Source organism: Astatotilapia calliptera, chromosome 16 (assembly GCF_964374335.1).
Source record: "Astatotilapia calliptera chromosome 16, fAstCal68.1, whole genome shotgun sequence".
Classification (NCBI taxonomy): Eukaryota; Metazoa; Chordata; class Actinopteri; order Cichliformes; family Cichlidae; genus Astatotilapia; species Astatotilapia calliptera.
The window spans coordinates 16,462,857-16,480,666 of NC_137437.1; the positions used below are offsets into that span (position 1 = coordinate 16,462,857).

Genomic DNA, 17,810 nt, shown 5'->3' on the forward strand with positions numbered 1-17,810 from the left:
GTCTGTCAATGTGAGTCTTAAAAAGAGAAACTTCTCACACAGCTATTAAGAAAATGCTTGCCACTTTATTCCCCCAGTGGACAAAAAGGGTCCAATAATTCAGGGAACAAACACTAAATAAAATACAAAACGGGTCCTCTATAAATGGAAAATATGAAAATACACTTGCCCTTGTGGCTATCAAAAACATGAAATACCGGTATATACAGTGGAAATGGTCCTAACTACAGACAAGGAACACACAACACAAAGCTCTTAACTGGATTTTTCAGTCACACTCAAGCATTCAATGACATGCACGCAACAATCAGTAATCAGAAAGACATTCTCCCTTCATCCTGAACACTCTTCTCTTGGTTAGAGTAACAGAAAAGCTAAAAAAAACTTCACCTGTCTCAGTCTAACTTGAATCAAACTGTAAAGACAATAATAAAGGTGGTAATCCACGCTGATCAGAGACCAGCTTTGCATTTCTGTGTCTGAGAGACGTTTTTTATCAGCAGTGGAGCGCACGTTTTGTCCGCAACACCTGACAAGCGCTATAATGTGACGACCTTCAGCTGTCCTTGTCTAGCGTCGTGGTGGCCAGGGTCACTGTAGTGATCGGCTGCCCGATGCCGTGCATCTGCATGCGAGCCAGTTTCTTCTGCTCGCACTCGGTCACCAGGCTGTTGAGCTCAGCAGCGCTGTAGCCAATCAGAGTCCTCAGGTCACACACAAACTTGTAGACAAAGCGCTTTCCCTGCACCTTGCAGATCATGTCCCCGTCGTAGTAGTATCTGAATGAAAATACAAAACTCAGAATCACACCAAAGTATATCAACTGATGAGAGACAACAGATATGCAGATGGCTTTCAACAAATGAATAATGGACAATACATCAGTGTATCCGTTCTTTTATATTACAGCAGCTTTACATTTTAAAATATCAGAATAATCAGGTTTGTTCTAAGTTCTCTTAGTAGCAGAAAGAACCTCTCTTCTTCCTCTTCATATCCTCCTATCTTGGATCGTCACTCCTGCCTACAGGCCATCACTACTAGGGTGACAGTCAATCAGCTAAATATCAATGGCAATAAAACTTATCCTGACTTCACAAAATAAACCATTTTGTTGTCTCTAAAGATGGTTGTCAGGTCCACACTTCCCAAAGCGTCAAAAGTCTTAAAGTCATCTTGAACAATATTCTTTATCGTCCACATCACATTCGGCCTACTACCACCCACTTAAGATTTCTAGACTTCTTTCTCAACACAGCACTCAAGTCCTGGTTGCCTCCCATTTGGATTCCTGCAATACCACTCTCTCTGATCTCCCAGAAAATCTCCTTAATCAGCTCCAGACGGTACAGAACTCTGACCATATTACAGCCATTCTCATCCAGCTTCATTGGCTCCCTATTCCTCAGCATATCCAATGCAAGATTTTCCTTCTCGGTGACTTGGCAGCCCCATATCTTTCAGACCTCCTTCATCCTTACACCCCTTCCCTTTGCTCAGCTTGAGCTGCTCTCCTGCTGAGCGATGAGTGCCAGAGCCTTTAGGTGTGATGCACTTTGTCTTTGGAATTTACTTCCACTTCACTTTTATCGCCTAAATTCTTTGACACAGTTCAAATCGCACCTCAAAACCCTGCTATAACTAAGCTACGACCATTTCATTTATAAAGTGGGCATGTTGCACTACATGTATAAAGGCTCATTTACACCATGGTGCCCTGCTCTCAAAAACCTGACAGATGTCACGCTGTCTGTGAAGCTGGATTTAAGATAAGTGTTTAAAGTTTTGAGCGCCATCTTGTGTCAGTACAGAATGTGTCATCTCCAGGTTAATTGGTTAATTACTGCTAATAGACTTACAGTAGTTTATTTTAGCTAACTAATAAAAACCCCCAAAAAAACCCAATAACTCAGTCAGAAAAAAGGGCACTGAAACTGAAAATAAGGGGATCACTCTTCTGCTGTCCCTGGCTGCAACAATGACATTTTTGTTAAGAAATCAAGGCTCTACTGTCCACTTTCACTCTGTCTCTTAAGCAGTAAGTGGTTCTCCGTTGTTTGGCTAGCTACACTGACAGGAAAATCCCCCTTTTAGCTGTAATGTTCAGGCTTGCAAAGGGTGTGTTTGAAGGGCGCCAAAAAATAAAATGTACTATTGTTTTTATTATTGTTATTACCACATAAGGGAAACAGTCAGCATCATCGGCCTACTACTGGAAATATTCTGTTTTAAGAAGACTGCTGTCTGCGTCTGCAGGAGGAAGCCTTGCTAACTTGCAGCTACACTCTAAATCGACTTTGTACTGGAAAGTTGGCAGCATGTTTAAAGTCAATCTCACTGCACCAGACATTTGTCTGCGGTGCCTGTGAGGTAATGGCTTATGTCTGGCTCCAAACTTTAGATAGAGTGCCACAAAAAGTTGCCATTAAACAAAAACACACAAACCTGAGGGCTCGACTGAGCTTCTCATAGTTCATGGTAGGCTTGTTCTTGCGCTGCCCCCATTTCTGTGCCACGAGCTCAGGCTGGTTGAGTTTGAACTCTCCCTCCTCGCCTACCCAGGAGATGCAGTCTCTTGCGTCCTTGTCGGTCAGCAGCTCGAGCAGAAACTGCCACAGCTGGATCTGACCATTGTTACCTGACAACAGAAAAACAACACAAAGTATTTGAAAAAGATTATTCAAATAAAATGTGTGTATCTGTAATAAAAAGACAATTTAACAGCCACAACTGATTAGAACATAACATTAGAAATGGTAATAGGAGTATTTTGTACCATTACTAAATCTGCCAATTCTAAATGTATTCAACTATTTAGTCTAAAATAGCGCATTAAGGAAGGTTTTGTCAGACAAAATGGCTAAAAACGTTGCATTTTCAGTTTGAATGCAAAGCAACATTACTGTCAGATTGTAAATTTAAAAACTAAAACCTAAAATTGGTGACAAAACTATCCCTGAACACTTTTGAAAACTTTCTGACTTTACAAAAAGTGAGTTGCCTAGAGAGCGGCTGTGTGCGTGTGTCCTACCTGTACGGTTCCCAGGTGAGCTGCGCTCCTCCCCTCCTGAAATGCGAGGTGCTCTGGGACCACGGTTCTGTTTCAACACCTTTATAGCAGTGGGTGTGCTCACTTGAGCTGGGATTATCTGCACAGCTGGAGGAACAGATGGGAAAACTCTTCATTAACATGTGTTTTGGATCTGAATCTATTTAATAAATAACTTCCTGTTAAATATATGGATTTTGTCCAGAGTTTAACGAGCAGAACTATGTGGAGGGCATGGTCATGTATAATCAGACAAGATAACCCAAACAACCGAGGGAATTTACAAAGTTTAAACATAGCACAATAAAGTTGATTATCTTTATCTGGACGTTGGTGATGAAATGTCTCTCACTGAAAACACAATGTTCCCTCTAATTTTTCACGTGTCTGAGCGAACACACAAACTCCCTGAGCGGTCCCTTGGACCACTGTGAGCAACAGCAGACTTGTACACTGTGGTCACGCCAGCATCGAATCCATCCAAGTTACATGGTTTATTAAAATAATCAAATTACAGCATTTACATTTATGTTAGACTGGTTTTAATTAACTGCTTTAGCCCACTTACAATGAAAATTAATAAATAAATCTTGTCCATGACCTGTTTAGTATGTTAACACTATTGGAACTCCAATTTTGAAAACAAAATTTTCTTTCTTCTTTTTTTTTTTTTAATAAAGCTGACTTGTATTATGAGTCAGTGGTCTGGGACAGAGTCCTGTAACTCTGTCTGCAAAATACAGTATATAATGACCAATGTTGGGCAATTAATTATATAGTTCTTCAAAAAAGAGTTATGCAAACAAAGTTTTTTGCAGCTGTTTACCTAAAAATGCGGCCAAGGCGGGGTTTTTTTTTTTTTTTTAAATAAACATTGCAAACTATTTACAGAACATCGTTCTAATTCCATACGGGAGCAGACAGTCACTTACTGACTAACACTGCAAAAGAGAATTGTCAGAGTATTAATTTTAATTTCAATTCAGGTTAGATTTTATTTTGTGCGCAACGCAGATTTTCTGTGCGCAGAGACCGTGCCAGCAGTGCGCAATTGCGCACACGCGCAGCTTAGAGGGAACATTTGTTCATCACTCATCCATTTGAGTTCTTCAGTGTAAGGTAAACAGTTATTTTCTTTGTCTTTTGGATGATTTTTCACGCTAACACTTACGCTGATCAATCGTGACGGTGGCGTCTCCTCCAGACTGGTCCTGGCTGGCCAACACGTCTGAAATTAGCACAAAATATTAGTTTCATTTTGGCATGAAAACACATTTTATTCCATCAGCTGAAACAAACATTTGAGTCAGACCTACATTTGCGAAGGAGTTCCAGGTGACTCCAGAGTATCTCTCCATTGGGCACTTTCTGAAGGAACTCCTCCTGAGTGAAAGTGCAGAGGTCTCGCCCCTGGATGTGAATGCTTCCTATTTCCATCTCATCAATGTTAAACTCTTTCATTACCCACACAGCCCAGTGGATCACCTGATCAGCAGACCAGAGCATAGGGTCTGAGGAGAGAAACCTCACACATTACCAACCGTGTTTGTGTCTTTGTTTGTTAGCACAATAATGATTGTTTTCCACTACAATAAGGTAGTTCATTCAAGTATTCCTCACCGTACGGTATGCCCAGGCGGACTTGCTCTTTCCGGTAGCCTTCGAGAGCTGCGGCCCAACGTGTAACCTGCTCTGAGGTCTCATCAGACAGGGAAGACCGCTCTACAGCAATAAGCTGTCCCTCCTCCACCAGAGCACCCTCTTCCCCTGCTGCATCTGGATCAATCACTACTTCAACTGTTTCTACTGGCTTTACAATCTCCAAGATGTTCAACCTCTCCTCTCCTAGAAACAAAAGTAAAAACAATGCATTTTAAAATGTACTCTCTCTTTACTAACTTGAGTACTTGATATGAAATGTGTCACGCTTTTGGTACCTGGTTTGGTTATTATCTGCAGGCTGAGCTGCACTGTGCCATCGGTCTTTACTCCCTGATCGAAGAGACTGTGATCAGGGTGGAGCTAAGAGGAAAAGAACAGATAAAGCGAGACAGCAGTGAGAAACAGTTCAACCCAGGACCAAACAAAAATCATTTAATCATGAACAGATTATGAAAGGTGTCATTATCTAATTCTTACCTGAATGTCCTGCAAACAAATTTCATAAGCATCCAATGAGATTTGGATACGAGGCTCCAAAAGCTTCTTCAGATTACCAATTGGTTCGTTTATGTCGATATCTTGCTGAATCAAGTCTGACGCAGTGATGGTCTGCTCCTCAACACTACAAATCAAATAACATGAGACAGAAATGTAAAAACACAGCTGCTGCATGAACAAATTAATTGTTTTATTTATGCAATCATCTCTCTCACCCTTCTTCCAGGCATGCCTGTTTCTCCCGTTCATCTATCTCGATCTCTATCATCTCTTCTGGCTCACTTTTAGACATTCTGCTGGGAGATAACGTTTTACCAACACGAATATAAAGTGACACATTAAACAAAAATTACTGTCAACCAGATAATCAGCATAAAAGAAAAGAACCAATAAACTCTTAATTAGGTAGCTGGTCACACTACCTAATTAATCACTTAAAAAATGCTAAAATTAAACTAAAACTATAATTAGCTTCTATCCTCCTCACTGTTAAATTAAACAGCTAATTTTAATTAGAAAACCCAAAAATCTATCCAGCACATCAAATTGATGTTTGTAGTGATTATTAATGGCATTCCATCCATCCATCTCCTCTTGCTTATCCAGTTTACGTTCACAGCTGGGCGGGAGTCCAACCCAGGTGATGGTGCTAACCAACACAACACCATGCTGCACTGACTTATCAATGCATGTGCTTTTGTTTTGGGTTTTTTGGAATAACTTTATAACATGAGATGCACCATTATTTTTTTTTCCAAAGTAGGCCTCTGGGGGTCACTACACATGTAAGAAGGACTGGTCCACATATATTTATATGGGGAAAGAGTCTTTGTTACCTTAGTTACTTTTAGACAATCCATAAACAAAAATATATTTTAATCAGAATTTAATTAACCCATTTGTAAAGACTAATATTAATTAAATTTATTTTTAAATCACAAAAATTATATTAAACAGCCAAAGTTGGTGCAAGCAAATTTTGGTTTTGTAAAACAAAATTATAACAAATACAGTATGAAATCATTAAACAAAATTTATCTTTTTAATCAACTAATAAATAAATCAAGTAATATTTTTTACCTAAAATTGTAAAAAAAAAAATAATAAAAAAGTTGATTTTTGATAGAACTAATAATCATTTAAAATACTAATTTAAAGTTAAAAAGAACTAAATAAAAGTGGATATTTAATTGATCTTTTATTCTTCTACTAAATTTCTAAACTTACTTTCTTAAAAATATTTAAGTAAAAATAAAGTGAAAATAAACATAAAAGTGGTTGTTTTGATATAGCTTGTAATCTTCTAATAAATTCCTAAAATAAAACATACTTGAAAAACGATATTTAATAGATCTTTTAAACTAATAAATTATTAAACGAATAATTACGTTCTTTAAAAAAGTTTAAAAATAAATATGAAACTAGGTATTAACAGGGCAATATCACTACAATAACACCTTTCTGTTGTAATTTCTTTAATCGAAGTAATACAAACAACTAATACATACTACAGTGTAAATAACAATAACGACTTCACTGTCGTGTAACTTAAAGAGCATACTGTGCCTGTTAAATAAAACAGGGCACTTTGATGGGGGTTTTCTACCATAAAGGCCTCTCAGCCTCGACTCCTCATTGGCCGTCTACAACAGTTCAGTGACTGCTAACGTTAGCCAACTCGAGGGCGAGGCTGTGGCTTCTAAAGGCCAACTAGTAGGCCAGTAGTTACAGAAAATAGTAACCACGTATAACTACACGTCCAAAAAACGTGTTGGAAAAATTCACCAAACTCAAATTTATGCGTTAGGCTACACGTGTACAGTGAAGCAGGCCTACAAAAAACAAGTTAGCTTCAATATAGCAACGCGGGGCGAGGCAGCTGCATTACACAACCATCGATCCCGGCGTGCTAAACAACCGTGAAAATATCCTATAAACTCCGAGTGCTTCGTAACTTCAGCAAATCTTTGTTAAAGCACACTTTAACTCTGCACGTAGAAAACTTTTAAAACGGAAATAGAATAAACGGAAACAAAACAGCATAGGGCAAATGGAAAGGAGCCGGAAATCCTGGCTAAGGTTTTACAGCGTTGCAAGACTTCCGAGAGCAGCGATGATCGATCCAACGACAAGTTTTAGAGGAAAGCGACCGAGATACACTGAAACAACGCTCGTTTAGACGTGTAAATGGATAATAAGGAGAAGAAAGAACTAAAAAAATCTGTTTCACCGCGTATGGAATTATACCCACCCTGAGTTTGTGGTTGGACGGTAATCAGCACCGCGACAGTACGCAGCTTCTCCACTGTGCTGTTAGCAAAACAGCTAACTAGCGACTGCTATAACAACCAACGTTATTTCTATTTTCAAGCCGAAGAGGAAGCAAAAGTCCGAGGGAGCCAGCGTTAGCCTAGCCTTTGTGGAAGTTGGCTAATACTGTGGGTTTCTGCCTCGTAGGTGGGCGGCCTCTTCCCAGCAGGCTGACTAGGAATCAACAACACGCTAGCTAGGTTAGCTTTGCTGCTTGAGCTACATAAAATAGCGGGAACACCCCAGATACAACAAACGTGACGACGGTGTGGTACATTTTCCTCACAACAAGCATATATGTCTCTGAAATAATCATACCTCTTAAAATTTAGACCTTCAGAGATGTTGATGTTCTATTGTGGAAGATAATCGGCAAAAAAATGCACACAGTCGAGAGATATCATGCAAGTTTTTAGCCAACTACACTCAATCTGAGGAGGGGCGGAGACTAACCGGAGAGACTGTAGTTACCTTAAAGTCTGTGTAGTGGAAAAACCGCCAGCTAAATGTTTCAATAGTAGCTGGACGTGCCTTTCTCAGCTCCAACTTTGTGGCAATTTAGGAACAAATGTCTAGTCCAGATGTATCCTGACTAGATAGCATTAATGGCTAAATAAAACTGCCTTTTAATAGGACCAACTGTAAATATAAAGGTAGTCTCTTGAAAATGTTACCATAAATTTAATCAGTTTTACTGCAACCATGCCCTCCCGTAACTGATTTTTAGTTTTTCTCCTTAATGTATGCTACAGACTGTTTTCAGTACTGAAAAGCATGTGAAAAGCAAAAGTTTTGTACTGGGCTATTTCAAATATTTGCAACAGTTCCTCTGGGCAAAGAAATGAGCTGTGTGCATCCCCACATGATCCTCTATCTCAACTTCTTTTTCCTTTTAGGAGTAGGCTGAATTTTCCGCCTTTGACACACACCACCTCTGTAAAAAGCAGATTTCTACTAAGATTATGTTATTCTCGCATTTTTTTTGGTGTTCTCTTTTCTAACATGTTGGGGTTTTTTGCTTTAAACTTCATTTTAAGTTGCTATTATATTTTTATTTCTGGTTATTCCTACTTTTTATTTTGTACAAAACACTGTGACTGTCTGTCTGTGAAAAGTGCTACATTATAAGTAAATATATAAACTTTTCAGGGTCTAGTTTCAGTTTTTTGTCCATGCCTATATTGATGTGCATTATTATCACTGATGGGATTATAACTAATAGGAAAGCTAAATCATTAAAGTTTTATAGAAAAGCGCTATACAAATACAGGCCATTTACCATTTACTTTGATGGGTATAGACCCTACATGTGTTTTTGCTTTTCTTTTTTTTTCATAAAGGAGCTGCAAACATAATGCAATGGACCAGCCAATCTATCCACTAAACATGTGGTTATGTTTCCTTTTGATTCCCTGTAATGTTTTGACATGTAAAATATAGAGATTACTAAATAAATATCTTCTGATGAAGTCCATAGCATTCATGTTTCCTTATTTTATTTGTAAAACATTGCAAGTCGGTTTTGTGTATCACTTTCATGTATTTCAAGGCGTTGGATGTTGCAGTAATTTATCATTTTGTTTTTTTAATGATGTAATATGAAAATGTAATCAAGAAAGCTAAATCGGTAAATTATTAAACCATTTCTAAGGAAAACAAATACACACACGTACATGTGAACTATTGTTAAATCCTTCATTTAAACAGGTTGATGCACTGAGAATGAGATCTCCTTTTCAAAAACATTTGTGTACAGAAAGAAAAAGAATACAGGGATTCAGATGCAGATCCAATGAAATCAGAGACTTGTTGCTTGTTCCATTTAAATCTAATTTTTGATTTAATAGTAATCAAAGAGTAGAGGTAATCAGGCAATCTTTGCAGTATAACTTTGGAAATAAACATCACACAATGCTACCATCACATCTTTTCATATTATAGCAAGGTTGAATAAGAAAAGATTCTGCTTTGATAAATTACAACTGTGAGACTGAATCAAGAAACTTGAAGATGGATGCAGAAGCATGTATATTAGCAATATTACCATAATAACACAGAGACAAAATTGTGACTTGTAAAGCTATGTGATGACTAATGATTGAAAAACAGAATTTGTTTCAAAATATGAATCCAATCTTTCCTTTTGATTTTCTTCACAGGTGTTCCACATAGGTCTTAAAAATGAGACTAGCATCCAGGCAGAGTCTTAAACATCCATAAGAATCAGTAGTTTCATTTTGTTTCAATATGGACTGGCTGGATACTTTTAAATAAGCATGTGTATAATATAGACCTTATTTTATCAGAATTTAAAACAAGTTTAAGTTGATTAGTGAATTCTGAAATATGTCAACTCTAGATTTGCTAGATTAAGGGTCGAATTAGCTGGATATAAAATAAATAATCAGATGTAAAATCTGTAAGAGTATGGGGCTTTTGTACAAATATAAATGATTTTTCTCTGTTGAGGAATATTTTGGGAGTTTCTAATCTTAAAAAAAGGGGCAAGAAACAAAAGAAACTTTAACTCTTGAGCCACACATAAATAAATAAATTTTAACCGTTCATTGTACAGGGGATAATTTAACTTAATGATGCCACCATTATGCAGTTGAGCACGTTTTACATTTTAAATTTAAAGGACAGTTCCCTATGCTGGTAAAAAAATAATTTTACAAAGATACTATGAATGGGTGCCTTATAAACTGTTAATTTTTTTTTATTATTAGCGCAGACAGAGGTTAGGCTTTTACTTTGGAGGCCCTTTACCGGAAATACAATTGTTGACGCTACAAGCGAGCCAAGATGGCGGAGTACCTAGCATCCATTTTTGGGACAGAAAAAGATAAGTAAGTATTTAATGTTAACTTGGTAATTTCAGTATTAATTTTCATCTGTTTATCCTATGGCTACTTTTTGCTGACAGGATTTGGTCTTGTGGTATTTACAGCATGCAGCTGGCTTGGCTTCTGTGGCTTTATCTGCTAGCGCGATATGCTAGCTTTCGCAAGTGAAAAACCGCGCGTGCTAAAAGCTAGCTAGCAACATCTGGGTGATGAACAGTGCTGAGCTGGTCAGAAAGCAATCACAGCGGGTAACTTTAAATGAAAATATAGTAAATTCATATTCCAAGTTGAGCGTAAGTGGTGCACAAACTAGACCCTTTATTGGCGTTAACAAATATCATACTTTGTAAAACTCACACGTGTTTGAAACAATGGAAACCTCCAACGTACTAGAAGTGCTCATTAATCGCATTTAGGTAAATGAACTTCGTCTTTGTAATTTGTCTAGACCGCTATTTTATTCATTGCACTTTTTTTTCTATTGTCCTCTTTCCGGGTTGTAACAGTTAATTTGCTGAACCGCCAACAAAAAAGCGTTTTATGCCCAATGAAGCAACGTAGCCTCGTAGAAATGTAAAGCAGACATTGAAATGAAAACGTGTAAAACTTCATGGGTTGTTATTAAAAAATTTTTTAAATAATAATACTGAGTGAAAACGGTTCAATACTGAGTAAAATGATCATGTAAAGTGAAAGTGGAATGTGTAACCAGCAGTAGTTTGGGTGTATTAGAGCAGGGCGATTATGAAGAAATTGAGCTGATTTTTTTGTACAGTAGAATTTTGAAATTTACCATTTAAGTAAATGGTACAACTCGAAGGTGACGGAAACGTACTTTTTTCAGTATTATAAACAATTCTGAAATATTGGGCCATACAGTCATCCGAAACAACAGTTGAAGAAGAGTGTGCAGGCAGGAGTGTCAGGGGTGAGACCTGCTATGATGCATGGTTTGGAGATAATGGCACTGACAAAAAAACAGTTGAATATGCTAGATTGACATTGAGAATGACCTTGATGGACAGGATTAGAAATGAGTATATATGTAAAATAGGATGACTCAAGTTAAGTGATTTGGAGACAACGATAGAGAAGCAAGGTTCAGATGGTTTGGACGTGGTGAAAATACTGGACAAAGGATGTTGAATATGGAGCTGCTAGGAAGGAGGGAAACAAGGAAAACAACAGATAATTGATGAATGTAGTGAAGGAGGAAAGGCAGATTGAGGTAGGAGCAGCTGGAAGAAGATACAATGAAATAATGTCAGTAGTCATGTAAACTACCAGGAGTTCACAGGGTTTTCCATACTTGTTCTTTTTAATGTTATTTGTTATGTGTTGCATGTTTTCTAGTCCCATCTAGATCTTTTAGGGTATCAGTTTGTTTGGTTTTTTTTGTATTCAGAAATATTAATAAACATTGTTTTTATGTTTACCTCACCTGAGAGTACAGCCTCCCATTTTTCAGTGCTCTTAATATATTTTGTTTTACAGGGTGAACTGCTCTTTTTATTTTAAAATTGGTGCCTGCCGACATGGTGACCGCTGCTCCAGATTACACAATAAGCCGACATTTAGCCAGGTAAGTTGCCGATCCTCGAGTTTTATTTCTAGTATTCAAATTGATAAAAGAGCAGCACAGACCTCACAGAAATGGCAGATAAGAGTTAATAAACTGCGCACAAAATAAAAGTGTACTTTACAATCACAATTTTTGATTTTGGGATTGGCTTGATCTGCTAAATATTGTAATTTGATACCCAATGTGTATAAGTGCTCATCATCATCAACGTTTGTGCTTCAGACGATTGCCCTCCTGAACATTTACCGGAACCCCCAGAACAGCGCCCAGTCTGTGGACGGCCTGACCTGTAAGTAAAAAAAAAAAAGGCCATTATTATTATATATTAAAATATTACTATTATTAAAAATGTGGTCTGTGAGTGTCTGAAAAGTTATTTATTTTTTATTGACCTTTACCCATGTTGTGTCTGTTTGCCACCCGTGCTGCTGCGAGTAGACAGCAGTTGAGGTTTAAAGTGACACAATGAAGCGAAGCTTATCAAGCCCTTTCTAATGGTTTTATTTACATAGTTAATTAAAATCAATGTGTTAGCTGTACTTACAGAAACACGCCAACTGAAAAGTGTCTTCTATCTGGAATATAGCAAAAATTACACTGTGTATAGATTATTCATGTCTACATCTTAAGCACTTATTCACTGGATTTATTTATTCTGTTATTTATAACAAACTGTTGGTTAGCTGTTTTTTAATCTTATTCGACATTTGTTACATTTAAAGGTTAGCTTGGTTTAACCTGTGTTGTTTGGATCACAGACAAATTAGACATTAGAGTCTGAGGTTTACTCTGAAAGAGCGTTCTGCGTACAGGGATTTTAAGACCGATATACTGATAATGACATTTGCTGATATTAAAATCTAAAATATTTAAATATATCTGTGGATATGTTTTATTTACTTTCAAGCATATAAAGTATAAACAGATTTCCCAAACAGATGCGAGCTTTCCCTGGCTCTGCTCAGATCAGTTCCTAATTTCTTGCTCCAAGCATAGGTTGCCAGTGCCACTCATGACGCTGTTTAAGGGTGTTTCTCAAGTCTCATTTATCAGATATTTTGAATGCTAACTCACACCTATTAATTTAAAGAAATGCATTTGCACGTTAATTACGTTTACCACCTGAAAACGAGCAGTTAATGTGAACTGACCATTGATGTCATTGCAAGCAATTATTTTATGCAACTTGGTGTTTGTTGCTGAAACTGTGAATTATCTTTAACCACTAGGTACCATCAGTGACACGGAGATGCAGGAGCACTATGATGAGTTTTTTGAGGTAATTCATTCCCTTGTGAAGTATTTCTCATGTTGTGCCTCTCTGCCTCAAACCATGACCGCACCGCTTTTCCACTGGTGCATTTGTTTCTAACCGTGTTTGAGGTAATTAATGAAGATCCATTCTCAAGAACTAAAAATAAAAGATGCAAAGTTGTTGGATTGGTGTGACATCATGCAAAATATAGTTTTTGTTGGGCAATTGGATGACAACTGATGTCATTCTGATGTCTGTATGGTGAACGTCAACCAGCAGTTAGTTTGCTTAGTCTAAGATAAATACTGGATATGGGGAACAGCTTGGGTTAAAACAGCTAAATGTTGTGTTCATTGATTTGGAAAAAGATCTATTTTGGTGCTCTTTCAAAGATTTTACATGCGTATCTTAACTAACTGATAGCTGCTGTTGCACATTCACTGAACAAACAGAAGAGTGGGTTCAGATATCTTCTTCAGCTTCCCACTGAGAAAGGAGTCGTGCATATTTTCCTTTAACAGGCTCTTAACTGATTTGTTGTAGTCAATGCTCACAATGCGCACACAGTGTTGGGAAGGTTACTTTTAAAATGTATCCCACTACAGATTACAGAATACATGCCCGAAAATGTATAAATGTATTTTGTAACGTATTACGTTACGTTACTCAATGAGAGTAATGTATTCTGAATACTTTGGATTACTTAATATATTATCATGTTTTTTACAACTGCATGAATGTACTATTGCTGTGTGATTTATTACTATTACTGAAGGTCCGCAGCTCCGAACCGTAGTAAAGGGACCTCTGACTAATACGGCGGGGTCCCTGTCGGCTCATAGCCGAAAACTAGCTTTACTTTGTCGTGTGAGTCAACTTTGCTTGCGAGAGACAGAGAGAGGGTTGAAAGGCTGCTCCAACGGAACTTATTGTTTCGGAGGAAAACAGGAACACAGTGTACAATTGAGTCTTAATAGCTTACTTACAACTGGGCTCGTCAGGCACTCTTCTTGGCTGAAGTGGTTATTATTATATTTACATGCTTCCAGCTCCCGTTTCTACTCGATGACAGCTTGTACTTTTCTACTTCCTTTTTCTCCCTCCTCACGCTCACAGACACATAACGTGTATGGCAGTCCATTCTCCCTGCAGCACAGACTACACTGCCCATGAGGCTACATTCTTTAGGGCTATGCCTGTAGCATTCTGTAGCTTAGCACAACAACAACAACAAAAAGGCGCTCTCTCACCCAGGAAACACACAGTCGCAGAGAGTCTGTAACCATGGCAACCATAACGCTGCCACCTGGAACCTAGCTGTCAAACAAAACCCAAACAGTCCTGACCCACGACAATATGAAACAGGAAAATACCGCCGTGTAATCCATTTATTTCAACAAAGTAACTGTATTCTAAATACCACCTTTTTAAATGGTAACTGTAACGGAATACAGTTACTCATATTTTGTATTTTAAATACGTAACGGCGGTACATGTATTCCGTTACTCCCAAACACTGCGCACATAACATCAGACTTGACTTCTCTATCATTTCCTCACAGGAGGTGTTCACAGAGATGGAAGAAAAGTACGGCGAAGTGGAGGAAATGAACGTATGTGACAACCTCGGTGACCACCTAGTTGGAAACGTGTATGTGAAGGTGAGTGTCAGGCTTCCACTTTCCCTGAAATGTAGTGAAATTTGGCTTTGATCCACTGACATAACTTTTCTCTTCGACTGCCATCTCTCTTTGTAGTTTCGTAAAGAGGAGGACGCTGAGAAGGCTGTGATAGACCTAAACAATCGGTGGTTTAATGGACAGCCCATCCATGCTGAGCTGTCTCCTGTCACAGACTTTAGAGAAGCCTGCTGTCGCCAGTATGAGATCGGGTGAGTTTTACATCAAAGGAAACAGCTTACAAGCTGTATTTAACCCCAAAAGGCCTTACAGAGGGTCCAGAACAGGAATATCCAACACAGTCAGGGTGGGCCAGCTTTCTGATACAGAGTCAGATTATAATAGTTTGGTAAATTCACAGCTAGTGAGCAGATGCCTGGTGTGTGTCGTTCCCCCCCCCCCGTTGCATTATTATTCGCTCTGTTTAGCCAGCTGCTTCAGCCAAAACCAACACAGTATTTCCAGTTGTTTAATGTTGTGTACCACATGTAATAAAGGACAGCTTCAGACTGTGTCCTAAACTGTTTTTTGTTTTTTCCAACATCAAGTTCATTTGCAAAACCAGCTATGTGTTTCCAGTAGTTCAGTATTTGTTTTATTGAACTAAAGTGAGGATGGTAGAAATATGATATTGTTTAGCAGTGGTGAAATTCTTGTTCAGTATAGGTTTGGCCAGTTTTGATTATTTTACCTTGTTTTATGTATTTATTTATTTATTGTAAAAAAAAAAAAAAAAAAAAAAAAGTGCTGGAGAGAAACAGAAACTCAGATCTGTTCGGCAATTTCTGATCATTTAATCAGCACAAGTAAGACCTATTTGCCAATTAGCTGATTCATTTTAGAGGTTTAAAGTTTAAAGCAGTGTTTGGTATCCTATTCATGGTGCGCCTAATGAAAGTCACTGTCACAGTCCACTCATGAGTACTTCTTTTTTTTTGTAAGTTCAAGGTAAAGTTTCTAACTAGAAACTTCTGTTTGTTCCTGGGAAAAGTAATTAAATTAATTTTTATTTATAAAACGCCAAATCACAACAATAGTTGCCTCAAGGCGCTTTATATTGTAAGGTAAAGTCCTTAAAATAATACAGAGAAAACTCAACAATCAGATGACTCCCTGTGAGCAAGTGGTTTGGCGAGAGTGGGAAGGAAAAACTCCTTTTTAATGAGAAGACACCTCCAGCAAAACCAGGTTCTAGAAGATTCTATGGAAGAGCTAGAGATTAATAATAACTAATGATTAAATGGAGAGTGGTGTATAAAGTCATAGTGATTGGAGAGAAAGAACGGGGAATGAAAAGGATACACTTAATGCATCATGGGAATCTCCCAGCAACCTACAGCTATTGCAGCATATCTAAGGGAGGATTCAGGGCCACCTGATCCAGCCCTAACTATATGCTTTAGCAAAAAAGAAAAGTGTTAACCCCAATCCTAAAAGTAGAGCAGGTGTCTTGTCTCCCGAATCCAAACTGGGAGCTGGTTCCAGAGAAGGGGACCTGAAAGCCATTTTACTTTTAACTACTCCAGGAACCACAAGTAAACCAGCAATCTGAGAGTGAAGTGCTTTATTTGGGTGATATGGTACTATGAGGTCTTTAAGATGAGATGGGGCCTGATTATTCAAGACCTTGTATATGAATTATTTTAAATTAGATTCTTGATTCAAGAGTGAACCAATGAAGAGAAGCCAGTATAGTAGAGAGATGGGTGAAATATGTCCTCTGGGTTCTCTGATTCTTGCTGCCCTGGTTTTCATATGCTTTGTGTGCTCTCTCCACAGGGAATGCACTCGTGGTGGTTTCTGTAACTTCATGCATCTGAAACCCATCTCACGTGAGCTGAGGAGAGAGCTCTACGGCCGTCGAAGGAAGAGGTACAAACTTTGCATGTCAGGCACGTCGTTAAACCTTCGGATGTTTCACATTTTTTCACGGTTCCTAATCCTCTACTTCCTCACACCTACAGCCGCATCAGGTCTCGGTCTCGGTCAAGAGACAGGCGGTCTCGCTCGAGGGACAGGGACAGAGACAGGGACAGGGGTCGAGGAGGCGGCCGTGACCATGAGAGACGTCGCTCCAGAGACAGAGAACGTTCGGGGCGATTCTGAACTTCGAGCAGTGACTACTTGCCCTCCCTGTGTTCATCCCTGTCTTTTTTTAAGTTTGTACCCTTGCAGATCTGTTTTGGGACTAACTGAAAGGTAGCTGTTTCGAAGATGTGAATCCACTGAGGAGTTTGGTTTTTCTTGATTTCTGAAAATGACTTTCACTTCATTAAATTTAAATTTGTACCAAACGATAATGATTACTGAGTCTCATTTCATATTTCATAGTAAGCATTCATTTCAAAATCAGATATAGCCACTGATGAGTCATTATTCCTCACATGTAGTGTGTTGTTGAACTTAGTCGTGAAGAAGTTCATGATCTAGGATAATTTCTTAGTTTAAAAATTTAAAAACAGGATTTTCTTGCCCACTCATTTCTGCTGCCATAGTTACTTCCATTTCTATTACATGTGATTCAAGATTTTATATCTCATATAGGCTGTAGACAGAAATTGGATCATTTGTTTCATAGGCGGATAAAACAAATCCGTCTGTGTAAAATGTAAATAAAAACAATGCAATGATTTGCGAATCTCATGAGAACATTTATTTGTTTGTTTGTTTGTTTTATTCACAGTAGAACAGAACTGAATGTTTAAACTACAACTGAGGATTAGGGCCACCGAGGGGAAAAACATGGGTATGTCCTTTTTCTTCTTTTCCAGAATTCTGAGAAAAAAGTCAGAATTCTGACTTTAATCTGGAAAAGGAGAAAAAAAAGAAAAGATGTGCCCACGTTTTTGTTTTTTGTTGGCCCTAATCCTCTTCCGTGGGGAACTGAGACCAGAGGCCCATACTATGAAGCACTTTTGTTTTATCCAGC

At 38.1% G+C, this 17,810-nt stretch overlaps 2 protein-coding genes across 4 annotated transcripts; one reads left to right on the top strand and one right to left on the bottom strand.

The window, feature by feature from the left end:
• Positions 1-45: 45 nt before the first annotated feature.
• gabpa (GA binding protein transcription factor subunit alpha) lies at positions 46-7,977 on the bottom strand. Of its 3 annotated transcripts, none has more exons than XM_026143802.2 (10): positions 7,838-7,977; positions 5,425-5,502; positions 5,189-5,333; positions 4,987-5,071; positions 4,670-4,894; positions 4,366-4,560; positions 4,221-4,277; positions 3,032-3,157; positions 2,446-2,638; positions 46-779 (listed from the first exon to the last, which is right to left on the bottom strand). In XM_026143802.2, exons 2-10 carry the CDS (start codon positions 5,499-5,501, stop codon positions 557-559), a joined length of 1,326 nt encoding a protein of 441 aa, XP_025999587.1. In that variant the 5' UTR covers position 5,502; positions 7,838-7,977; the 3' UTR covers positions 46-556. The 3 variants fall into 3 exon arrangements, with proteins under 3 accessions (XP_025999587.1, XP_025999589.1, XP_025999588.1); XM_026143804.2 differs by having other exon boundaries at positions 5,425-5,505; positions 7,838-7,968; XM_026143803.2 differs by having other exon boundaries at positions 7,461-7,968.
• Positions 7,978-10,242: 2,265 nt separating this feature from the next.
• u2af1 (U2 small nuclear RNA auxiliary factor 1) lies at positions 10,243-17,175 on the top strand. The gene is made up of 8 exons (XM_026145663.2): positions 10,243-10,368; positions 11,860-11,947; positions 12,170-12,236; positions 13,177-13,226; positions 14,765-14,863; positions 14,960-15,093; positions 16,661-16,753; positions 16,846-17,175. Exons 1-8 carry the CDS (start codon positions 10,325-10,327, stop codon positions 16,985-16,987), a joined length of 717 nt encoding a protein of 238 aa, XP_026001448.1. The 5' UTR covers positions 10,243-10,324; the 3' UTR covers positions 16,988-17,175.
• The last annotated feature ends 635 nt before the right edge of the window (positions 17,176-17,810 follow it).